The following is a 14561-nucleotide window of genomic DNA, read 5'->3' as shown; positions in this document are numbered from 1 at the left end:
CATTATGCTGTACCGGGGCATTAGGCTGTATGGGGGCAGCTATGGGGCAATATACTGCATTGGGCAGCTATGAGGGCATTATACTGTATGCGGGCATGTGTGGGCATTATACTGTATGGGGCAGTATACTGTATTGTGGCAGCTATAGGGACATTACATTGTATGGTGGCAGCTATGGGGGGCATTATACAGTGTGGGGGCAGCTATTTGGTATTATACTGCGTGGGAGGCACTATGGGAGCATGATACAGTGTGGGCTGAACCGGGTATGTATGGGCGGGGATTGGGTGGGATTAGAGGCGTGGCTTAAAAAAACAACTTGAAAGTTGGGATGTACGCCCTTTGGCACAAGTACTCAGTAATGACTGATACCTCAGCACCCCCCATTGCTTCGCTCCTGTCCAGCACGGCCCTGATTGGGTTGATCGGGTCTGTTTTCCCATTTAACTGGCGCTTCTATGACTGAAGAAATATGCAGGGAAAAGATAAAAATAAATATATAAAATCAGATCTTTCCTAACCTTCTGGAGTAAGGCTATGTTCACACAGAGGTTTTTTTGCAGGCAGAAACTCCAAATTCCGTCTGGTATGTCTGTGTATCAGAGCTCTGTCTTGTAACGAGCCGTGCACCTGTGTGTCCATCACATGACCAGGGACAGAGGGTTAGGCCCCGCGCACACGACTGTATTTTTCATCCATAATTATGGACCCATTCATTTCTATGGGCTACTGACACCTTTCCGTATTTTTAGGAAAATTCTAGAACTGTAGTTTTTTTGTCTGTAATTACGGCACGGACTCCCCATAGAAGTCTATGGGCACTTCCGTAATTACTTAATACCTAATAATAATAATACTTATACTAATGATAATACCACTAATCACAACAGCGATACTAATAATAATGATAATACTACTACTAATGATAATACCACTAATCACAACAGTGATACTAATAATAATGATAATACTACTACTAATGATAATACTACTAATCACAACAGTGATACTAATAATAATGATAATACTACTACTAATGATAATACTACTAATCACAACAGTGATACTAATAATAATAATAATACTGCTACTAATGATAATACCACTAATCACAACAGTGATACTAATAATAATGATAATACTGCTACTAATGATAATACCACTAATCACAACAGTGATACTAATAATAATGATAATACTTCTACTAATGATAATACCACTAATCACAACAGTGATACTAATAATAATGATAATACTACTACTAATGATAATACCACTAATCACAACAGTGATACTAATAATAATGATAATACTACTACTAATGATAATACCACTAATCACAACAGCGATACTAATAATAATGATAATACTACTAATGATAATACTACTAATCACAACAGTGATACTAATAATAATGATAATACTACTACTAATGATAATACCACTAATCACAACAGTGATACTAATAATAATGATAATACTACTACTAATGATAATACCACTAATCACAACAGTGATACTAATAATAATGATAATACTACTACTAATGATAATACTACTAATCACAACAGTGATACTAATAATAATGATAATACTACTACTAATGATAATACCACTAATCACAACAGTGATACTAATAATAATGATAATACTACTACTAATGATAATACCACTAATCACAACAGTGATACTAATAATAATGATAATACTGCTACTAATGATAATACCACTAATCACAACAGTGATACTAATAATAATGATAATACTGCTACTAATGATAATACCACTAATCACAACAGCGATACTAATAATAATGATAATACTGCTACTAATGATAATACCACTAATCACAACAGTGATACTAATAATAATGATAATACTACTACTAATGATAATACCACTAATCACAACAGTGATACTAATAATAATGATAATACTACTACTAATGATAATACCACTAATCACAACAGTGATACTAATAATAATGATAATACTACTACTAATGATAATACCACTAATCACAACAGTGATACTAATAATAATGATAATACTACTACTAATGATAATACCACTAATCACAACAGTGATACTAATAATAATGATAATACTACTACTAATGATAATACCACTAATCACAACAGTGATACTAATAATAATGATAATACTTCTACTAATGATAATACCACTAATCACAACAGTGATACTAATAATAATGATAATACTACTACTAATGATAATACCACTAATCACAACAGTGATACTAATAATAATGATAATACTTCTACTAATGATAATACTACTAATCACAACAGTGATACTAATAATAATGATAATACTACTACTAATGATAATACTACTAATCACAACAGTGATACTAATAATAATGATAATACTACTACTAATGATAATACCACTAATCACAACAGTGATACTAATAATAATGATAATACTTCTACTAATGATAATACCACTAATCACAACAGTGATACTAATAATAATGATAATACTACTACTAATGATAATACCACTAATCACAACAGCGATACTAATAATAATGATAATACTACTACTAATGATAATATTACTAATCACAACAGTGATACTAATAATAATGATAATACTACTAATGATAATACCACTAATCACAACAGTGATACTAATAATAATGATAATACTACTACTAATGATAATACCACTAATCACAACAGTGATACTAATAATAATGATAATACTACTACTAATGATAATACCACTAATCACAACAGTGATACTAATAATAATGATAATACTACTACTAATGATAATACCACTAATCACAACAGCGATACTAATAATAATGATAATACTACTACTAATGATAATATTACTAATCACAACAGTGATACTAATAATAATGATAATACTACTAATGATAATACCACTAATCACAACAGTGATACTAATAATAATGATAATACTACTACTAATGATAATACCACTAATCACAACAGTGATACTAATAATAATGATAATACTACTACTAATGATAATACCACTAATCACAACAGTGATACTAATAATAATGATAATACTGCTACTAATGATAATACCACTAATCACAACAGTGATACTAATAATAATGATAATACTACTACTAATGATAATACTACTAATCACAACAGTGATACTAATAATAATGATAATACTACTACTAATGATAATACCACTAATCACAACAGTGATACTAATAATAATGATAATACTACTACTAATGATAATACCACTAATCACAACAGTGATACTAATAATAATGATAATACTACTACTAATGATAATACCACTAATCACAACAGTGATACTAATAATAATGATAATACTTCTACTAATGATAATACCACTAATCACAACAGTGATACTAATAATAATGATAATACTTCTACTAATGATAATACTACTAATCACAACAGAGATACGAATAATAATGATAATACTACTACTAATGATAATACTACTAATCACAACAGCGATACTAATAATAATGATAATACTACTACTAATGATAATACCACTAATCACAACAGTGATACTAATAATAATGATAATACTTCTACTAATGATAATACTACTAATCACAACAGCGATACTAATAATAATGATAATACTACTACTAATGATAATACCACTAATCACAACAGCGATACTAATAATAATGATAATACTACTACTAATGATAATACTACTAATCACAACAGTGATACTAATAATAATGATAATACTACTAATGATAATACCACTAATCACAACAGTGATACTAATAATAATGATAATACTTCTACTAATGATAATACTACTAATCACAACAGCGATACTAATAATAATGATAATACTACTACTAATGATAATATTACTAATCACAACAGTGATACTAATAATAATGATAATACTGCTACTAATGATAATACCACTAATCACAACAGTGATACTAATAATAATGATAATACTACTACTAATGATAATACCACTAATCACAACAGTGATACTAATAATAATGATAATACTACTACTAATGATAATACTACTAATCACAACAGTGATACTAATAATAATGATAATACTACTACTAATGATAATACTACTAATCACAACAGTGATACTAATAATAATGATAATACTTCTACTAATGATAATACTACTAATCACAACAGTGATACTAATAATAATGATAATACTACTACTAATGATAATACCACTAATCACAACAGTGATACTAATAATAATGATAATACTACTACTAATGATAATACCACTAATCACAACAGTGATACTAATAATAATGATAATACTACTACTAATGATAATACCACTAATCACAACAGTGATACTAATAATAATGATAATACTACTACTAATGATAATACTACTAATCACAACAGTGATACTAATAATAATGATAATACTACTACTAATGATAATACCACTAATCACAACAGTGATACTAATAATAATGATAATACTACTACTAATGATAATATTACTAATCACAACAGTGATACTAATAATAATGATAATACTACTACTAATGATAATACCACTAATCACAACAGTGATACTAATAATAATGATAATACTTCTACTAATGATAATATTACTAATCACAACAGTGATACTAATAATAATGATAATACTACTACTAATGATAATATTACTAATCACAACAGCGATACTAATAATAATGATAATACTACTACTAATGATAATATTACTAATCACAACAGCGATACTAATAATAATGATAATACTTCTACTAATGATAATACCACTAATCACAACAGTGATACTAATAATAATGATAATACTTCTACTAATGATAATACTACTAATCACAACAGTGATACTAATAATAATGATAATACTACTACTAATGATAATATTACTAATCACAACAGCGATACTAATAATAATGATAATACTTCTACTAATGATAATACCACTAATCACAACAGTGATACTAATAATAATGATAATACTTCTACTAATGATAATACTACTAATCACAACAGTGATACTAATAATAATGATAATACTACTACTAATGATAATATTACTAATCACAACAGCGATACTAATAATAATAATAATACTACTACTAATGATAATACCACTAATCACAACAGTGATACTAATAATAATGATAATACTACTACTAATGATAATATTACTAATCACAACAGTGATACTAATAATAATGATAATACTTCTACTAATGATAATACTACTAATCACAACAGTGATACTAATAATAATGATAATACTTCTACTAATGATAATACTACTAATCACAACAGCGATACTAATAATAATGATAATACTACTACTAATGATAATACCACTAATCACAACAGTGATACTAATAATAATGATAATACTACTACTAATGATAATACTACTAATCACAACAGTGATACTAATAATAATGATAATACTACTACTAATGATAATACCACTAATCACAACAGTGATACTAATAATAATGATAATACTACTACTAATGATAATACTACTAATCACAACAGTGATACTAATAATAATGATAATACTACTACTAATGATAATACCACTAATCACAACAGTGATACTAATAATAATGATAATACTACTACTAATGATAATATTACTAATCACAACAGTGATACTAATAATAATAATAATACTACTACTAATGATAATACCACTAATCACAACAGTGATACTAATAATAATGATAATACTACTACTAATGATAATACTACTAATCACAACAGTGATACTAATAATAATGATAATACTTCTACTAATGATAATACCACTAATCACAACAGTGATACTAATAATAATGATAATACTTCTACTAATGATAATACCACTAATCACAACAGCGATACTAATAATAATGATAATACTACTAATGATAATACCACTAATCACAACAGCGATACTAATAATAATGATAATACTACTACTAATGATAATATTACTAATCACAACAGTGATACTAATAATAATGATAATACTTCTACTAATGATAATACCACTAATCACAACAGCGATACTAATAATAATGATAATACTACTACTAATGATAATACCACTAATCACAACAGTGATACTAATAATAATGATAATACTTCTACTAATGATAATACCACTAATCACAACAGTGATACTAATAATAATGATAATACTACTACTAATGATAATACTACTAATCACAACAGCGATACTAATAATAATGATAATACTACTACTAATGATAATATTACTAATCACAACAGTGATACTAATAATAATGATAATACTACTACTAATGATAATACCACTAATCACAACAGTGATACTAATAATAATGATAATACTACTACTAATGATAATACTACTAATCACAACAGTGATACTAATAATAATGATAATACTACTACTAATGATAATACCACTAATCACAACAGTGATACTAATAATAATGATAATACTACTACTAATGATAATATTACTAATCACAACAGTGATACTAATAATAATGATAATACTACTACTAATGATAATACCACTAATCACAACAGTGATACTAATAATAATGATAATACTACTACTAATGATAATACCACTAATCACAACAGCGATACTAATAATAATGATAATACTTCTACTAATGATAATACCACTAATCACAACAGCGATACTAATAATAATGATAATACTACTACTAATGATAATACCACTAATCACAACAGTGATACTAATAATAATGATAATACTACTACTAATGATAATATTACTAATCACAACAGTGATACTAATAATAATGATAATACTTCTACTAATGATAATACCACTAATCACAACAGTGATACTAATAATAATGATAATACTTCTACTAATGATAATACTACTAATCACAACAGTGATACTAATAATAATGATAATACTTCTACTAATGATAATACCACTAATCACAACAGCGATACTAATAATAATGATAATACTACTACTAATGATAATACCACTAATCACAACAGCGATACTAATAATAATGATAATACTTCTACTAATGATAATACTACTAATCACAACAGTGATACTAATAATAATGATAATACTTCTACTAATGATAATACCACTAATCACAACAGCGATACTAATAATAATGATAATACTACTACTAATGATAATACCACTAATCACAACAGTGATACTAATAATAATGATAATACTTCTACTAATGATAATACTACTAATCACAACAGCGATACTAATAATAATGATAATACTACTACTAATGATAATACCACTAATCACAACAGTGATACTAATAATAATGATAATACTACTACTAATGATAATACCACTAATCACAACAGAGATACTAATAATAATGATAATACTACTACTAATGATAATACCACTAATCACAACAGCGATACTAATAATAATGATAATACTACTAATGATAATACTACTAATCACAACAGTGATACTAATAATAATGATAATACTACTACTAATGATAATATTACTAATCACAACAGTGATACTAATAATAATGATAATACTACTACTAATGATAATACCACTAATCACAACAGAGATACTAATAATAATGATAATACTACTAATGATAATACCACTAATCACAACAGTGATACTAATAATAATGATAATACTACTACTAATGATAATATTACTAATCACAACAGCGATACTAATAATAATGATAATACTACTACTAATGATAATACTACTAATCACAACAGTGATACTAATAATAATGATAATACTACTACTAATGATAATACCACTAATCACAACAGTGATACTAATAATAATGATAATACTACTACTAATGATAATATTACTAATCACAACAGTGATACTAATAATAATGATAATACTACTACTAATGATAATACCACTAATCACAACAGTGATACTAATAATAATGATAATACTTCTACTAATGATAATACCACTAATCACAACAGCGATACTAATAATAATGATAATACTGCTACTAATGATAATATTACTAATCACAACAGTGATACTAATAATAATGATAATACTACTACTAATGATAATACCACTAATCACAACAGTGATACTAATAATAATGATAATACTACTACTAATGATAATATTACTAATCACAACAGTGATACTAATAATAATGATAATACTACTACTAATGATAATATTACTAATCACAACAGTGATACTAATAATAATGATAATACTACTACTAATGATAATACCACTAATCACAACAGTGATACTAATAATAATGATAATACTACTACTAATGATAATACCACTAATCACAACAGCGATACTAATAATAATGATAATACTACTACTAATGATAATATTACTAATCACAACAGTGATACTAATAATAATGATAATACTACTAATGATAATACCACTAATCACAACAGTGATACTAATAATAATGATAATACTACTACTAATGATAATACTACTAATCACAACAGCGATACTAATAATAATGATAATACTACTACTAATGATAATACCACTAATCACAACAGCGATACTAATAATAATGATAATACTACTACTAATGATAATACTACTAATCACAACAGTGATACTAATAATAATGATAATACTGCTACTAAAGTGTTTCCCCTTCTGAACGCACGAGACTTCCATGATGGGGGCAGATCTGCACAGGCATCCCTATGTATGGGACATTTGCCTCCTTTCATCCCATATGTAGTGCAGGGCCAGGCCATCTGATACTTGGTTCTGTACCCGTCATAGCTTTACTTTCCATAAATACCCTCAGCTGTTGTAAACTGCAAAGTCATTTCTGTATACTGTACTCCCCCGTCAGAAATCCCCCTACAGAATCCCAAAAAGCCTCTTACCCTGGAAGACCACCGAGCAGTATGAATCGCTGATGTCGGTGTCAGGAGTCTGCACATTCTCAGCGTGGAGGATGAATACTCTCAACATTGCAGCTGATTATGGCAGCAGCAACGTCGTTCCTGACTGCACTGAGCTGGGAGTGGTCGTCCCCCTCCTCTGTCCCAGAGATACGTCCGTGCTCATCTGCTCTGTCACACAGCCGGCCTATGACCGCTCAGCGGAGCAGGTGTCGAGCCCACTCACACTAAAATAGACATCAGCTCCCTTTATAACGCTGCACTCATGGGGCCCACAGCTACAGGGACACATTCTATAAAAATGAACAATGCAAATTGGCTGCGTTTCCAGGAATTACACTATGTGAGAACCTACAGTCTCCTACATATTCACAACATTTCACTGCCTACCAGTGGGGTCCTTATCACTATATACAGGAAGATGTATAACTTATACCAGCTGTACATATATAATTATATACAGAAGATACCCAGGTTATACCAGCATGCTACATATCACTATATACAAGAAGATGTATAACTTATACCAGCCGTACATATATAATTATATACAGAAGATACCCAGGTTATACCAGCATGCTCCATATCACTATATACAAGAAGATGTATAACTTATACCAGCTGTACATATATAATTATATACAGAAGATACCCAGGTTATACCAGCATGCTCCATATCACTATATACAAGAAGATGTATAACTTATACCAGCTGTACATATATAATTATATACAGAAGATACCCAGGTTATACCAGCATGCTCCATATCACTATATACAAGAAGATGTATAACTTATACCAGCTGTACATATATAATTATATACAGAAGATACCCAGGTTATACCAGCATGCTCCATATCACTATATACAAGAAGATGTATAACTTATACCAGCTGTACATATATAATTATATACAGAAGATACCCAGGTTATATCAGCATGCTCCATATCACTATATACAAGAAGATGTATAACTTATACCAGCTGTACATATATAATTATATACAGAAGATACCCAGGTTATACCAGCATGCTCCATATCACTATATACAAGAAGATGTATAACTTATACCAGCTGTACATATATAATTATATACAGAAGATACCCAGGTTATACCAGCATGCTCCATATCACTATATACAAGAAGATGTATAACGTATACCAGCTGTACATATATAATTATATACAGAAGATACCCAGGTTATACCAGCATGCTACATATCACTATATACAAGAAGATGTATAACTTATACCAGCTGTACATATATAATTATATACATAATATACCCAGGTTATACCAGCATGCTTCATATCACTATATACAAGAAGATGTATAACTTATACCAGGTGTACATATATAACTATATACAGATGATACCCAGGTTACACCAGCATGCTCCATATCTCTATATACAAGAAGATGTATAACTTATACCAGGTGTACATATATAATTATATACATAATATACCCAGGTTATACCAGCATGCTCCATATCACTATATATACATGAAGATGTATAACTTACACCAGCTGTACATATATAATTATATACAGAAGATGCCCTGGTTATACCAGCATGCTCCATATCACTATATACAAGAAGATGTATAACTTATACCAGCTGTACATATATAATTATATACAGAAGATACCCAGGTTATACCAGCATGCTCCATATCACTATATACAAGAAGATGTATAACTTATACCAGCTGTACATATATAATTATATACAGAAGATACCCAGGTTATACCAGCATGCTCCATATCACTATATACAAGAAGATGTATAACTTATACCAGCTGTACATATATAATTATATACAGAAGATACCCAGGTTATACCAGCATGCTCCATATCACTATATACAAGAAGATGTATAACTTATACCAGCTGTACATATATAATTATATACAGAAGATACCCAGGTTATATCAGCATGCTCCATATCACTATATACAAGAAGATGTATAACTTATACCAGCTGTACATATATAATTATATACAGAAGATACCCAGGTTATACCAGCATGCTCCATATCACTATATACAAGAAGATGTATAACTTATACCAGCTGTACATATATAATTATATACAGAAGATACCCAGGTTATACCAGCATGCTCCATATCACTATATACAAGAAGATGTATAACGTATACCAGCTGTACATATATAATTATATACAGAAGATACCCAGGTTATACCAGCATGCTACATATCACTATATACAAGAAGATGTATAACTTATACCAGCTGTACATATATAATTATATACATAATATACCCAGGTTATACCAGCATGCTTCATATCACTATATACAAGAAGATGTATAACTTATACCAGGTGTACATATATAACTATATACAGATGATACCCAGGTTACACCAGCATGCTCCATATCTCTATATACAAGAAGATGTATAACTTATACCAGGTGTACATATATAATTATATACATAATATACCCAGGTTATACCAGCATGCTCCATATCACTATATATACATGAAGATGTATAACTTACACCAGCTGTACATATATAATTATATACAGAAGATGCCCTGGTTATACCAGCATGCTCCATATCACTATATACAAGAAGATGTATAACTTATACCAGCTGTACATATATAATTATATACAGAAGATGCCCAGGTTATACCAGCATGCTCCATATCACCATATACAAGAAGATGTATAACTTATACCAGGTGTACATATATAATTATATACATAATATACCCAGGTTATACCAGCATGCTCCATATCACTATATATACATGAAGATGTATAACTTACACCAGCTGTACATATATAATTATATACAGAAGATGCCCTGGTTATACCAGCATGCTCCATATCACTATATACAAGAAGATGTATAACTTATACCAGCTGTACATATATAATTATATACAGAAGATGCCCAGGTTATACCAGCATGCTCCATATCACCATATACAAGAAGATGTATAACTTATACCAGGTGTACATATATAATTATATACAGAAGATGCCCAGGTTATACCAGTGGGGTCCTTATCACTATATACAAGAAGATGTATAACTTATACCAGCTGTACATATATAATTATATACAGAAGATACCCAGGTTATACCAGCATGCTCCATATCACTATATACAAGAAGATGTATAACGTATACCAGCTGTACATATATAATTATATACAGAAGATGCCCTGGTTATACCAGCATGCTCCATATCACTATATACAAGAAGATGTGTAACTTATACCAGCTGTACATATATAATTATATACAGAAGATACCCAGGTTATACCAGCATGCTCCATATCACTATATACAGGAAGATGTATAACTTATACCAGCTGTACATATATAATTATATACAGAAGATACCCAGGTTATACCAGCATGCTCCATATCACTATATACAAGAAGATGTATAACTTATACCAGCTGTACATATATAATTATATACAGAAGATACCCAGGTTATACCAGCATGCTCCATATCACTATATACAAGAAGATGTATAACTTATACCAGCTGTACATATATAATTATATACAGAAGATACCCAGGTTATACCAGCATGCTCCATATCACTATATACAAGAAGATGTATAACGTATACCAGCTGTACATATATAATTATATACATAAGATACCCAGGTTATACCAGCATGCTCCATATCACTATATACAAGAAGATGTATAACTTATACCAGCTGTACATGTATAATTATATACAGAAGATACCCAGGTTATACCAGCATGCTCCATATCACTATATACAAGAAGATGTATAACTTATACTAGCTGTACATATATAATTACCCAGGTTATACCAGCATTATCCATATCACTATATACAAGAAGATGTATAACTTATACCAGCTATACATATATAATTATATACAGAAGATACCCAGGTTATACCAGCATGCTCCATATCACTATATACAAGAAGATGTGTAACTTATACCAGCTGTACATATATAATTATATACAGGAGATACCCAGGTTATACCAGCTTGCTCCATATAACTATATACAAGAAGATGTATAACTTATACCAGCTGTACATATATCATTATATACAGGAGATACCCAGGTTATACCAGCTTGCTCCATATCACTATATACAAGAAGATGTATAACTTATACCAGCTGTACATATATAATTATATACAGAAGATACCCAGGTTATACCAGCATGCTCCATATCACTATATGCAGGAAGATGTATAACTTATACCAGCTGTACATATATAATTATATACAGACGATACCCAGGTTATACCAGCATGCTCCATATCACTATATACAAGAAGATGTATAACTTATACCAGCTGTACATATATAATTATATACAGGAGATACCCAGGTTATACCAGCTTGCTCCATATCACTATATACAAGAAGATGTATAACTTATACCAGCTGTACATATATAATTATATACAGAAGATACCCAGGTTATACCAGCATGCTGCATATCACTATATACAAGAAGATGTACAACTTATACCAGTTGTACATATATAATTATATACAGAAGATACCCAGGTTATACCAGCATGCTCCATATCACTATATACAAGAAGATATATAACTTATACCAGCTGTACATATATAATTATATACAGAAGATACCCAGGTTATACCAGCGTGCTCCATATCACTATATACAAGAAGATGTATAACTTATACCAGCTGTACATATATAATTATATACACAAGATACCCAGGTTATACCAGCATGCTCCATATCACTATATACAAGAATATGTATAACTTATACCAGCTGTTCATATATAATTATATACAGAAGATACCCAGGTTATACCAGCATGCTCCATATCACTATATACAAGAAGATGTATAACTTATACCAGCTGTACATATATCATTATATACAGAAGATACCCAGGTTATACCAGCATGCTCCATATCACTATATACAAGAAGATGTGTAACTTATATCAGTTGTACATATATAATTCTATACAGCAGATACCCAGGTTATACCAGGATGCTCCATATCACTATATACAAGAATATGTATAACTTATACCAGCTGTACATATATAATTATATACAGAAGATGCCCAGGTTATACCAGCATGCTCCATATCACTATATACAAGAAGATATATAACTTATACCAGCTGTACATATATAATTATATACAGAAGATACCCAGGTTATACCAGCATGCTCCATATCACTATATACAAGAAAATATATAACTTATACCAGCTGTACATATATAATTATATACAGAAGATGCCCAGGTTATACCAGCATGCTCCATATCACTATATACAAGAAGATATATAACTTATACCAGCTGTACATATATAATTATATACAGAAGATGCCCAGGTTATACCAGCATGCTCCATATCACTATATACAAGAAGATGTATAACTAACACCAGCTGTACATATATAATTATATACAGAAGATACCCAGGTTATACCAGCATGCTCCATATCACTATATACAAGAAGATATATAACTTATACCAGCTGTACATATATAATTATATACAGAAGATACCCAGGTTATACCAGCATGCTCCATATCACTATATACAAGAAGATATATAACTTATACCAGCTGTACATATATATATATACA

The 14561-nt window shown here is 29.4% G+C and overlaps 1 protein-coding gene across 3 annotated transcripts in view; it reads right to left on the bottom strand.

The window, feature by feature from the left end:
• DYSF (dysferlin) overlaps nt 1–8999 on the bottom strand; it is a 317692-nt gene extending 308693 nt beyond the window's left edge. For all 3 annotated transcript variants that reach the window (XM_075855618.1, XM_075855599.1, XM_075855606.1), the window contains exon 1: nt 8904–8999. In XM_075855618.1, coding sequence (XP_075711733.1) covers nt 8904–8991 — 88 coding nt within the window. In that variant the 5' untranslated portion in view covers nt 8992–8999. The remainder of the gene's footprint in view (nt 1–8903) is intronic.
• Nucleotides 9000–14561: the final 5562 nt, after the last annotated feature.

Source organism: Rhinoderma darwinii, chromosome 1 (genome assembly GCF_050947455.1).
Source record: "Rhinoderma darwinii isolate aRhiDar2 chromosome 1, aRhiDar2.hap1, whole genome shotgun sequence".
Lineage (NCBI taxonomy): Eukaryota > Metazoa > Chordata > Amphibia > Anura > Rhinodermatidae > Rhinoderma > Rhinoderma darwinii.
Note: the sequence above shows the minus strand (reverse complement) of the source record. Positions and strands in the feature narration are given on the sequence as shown.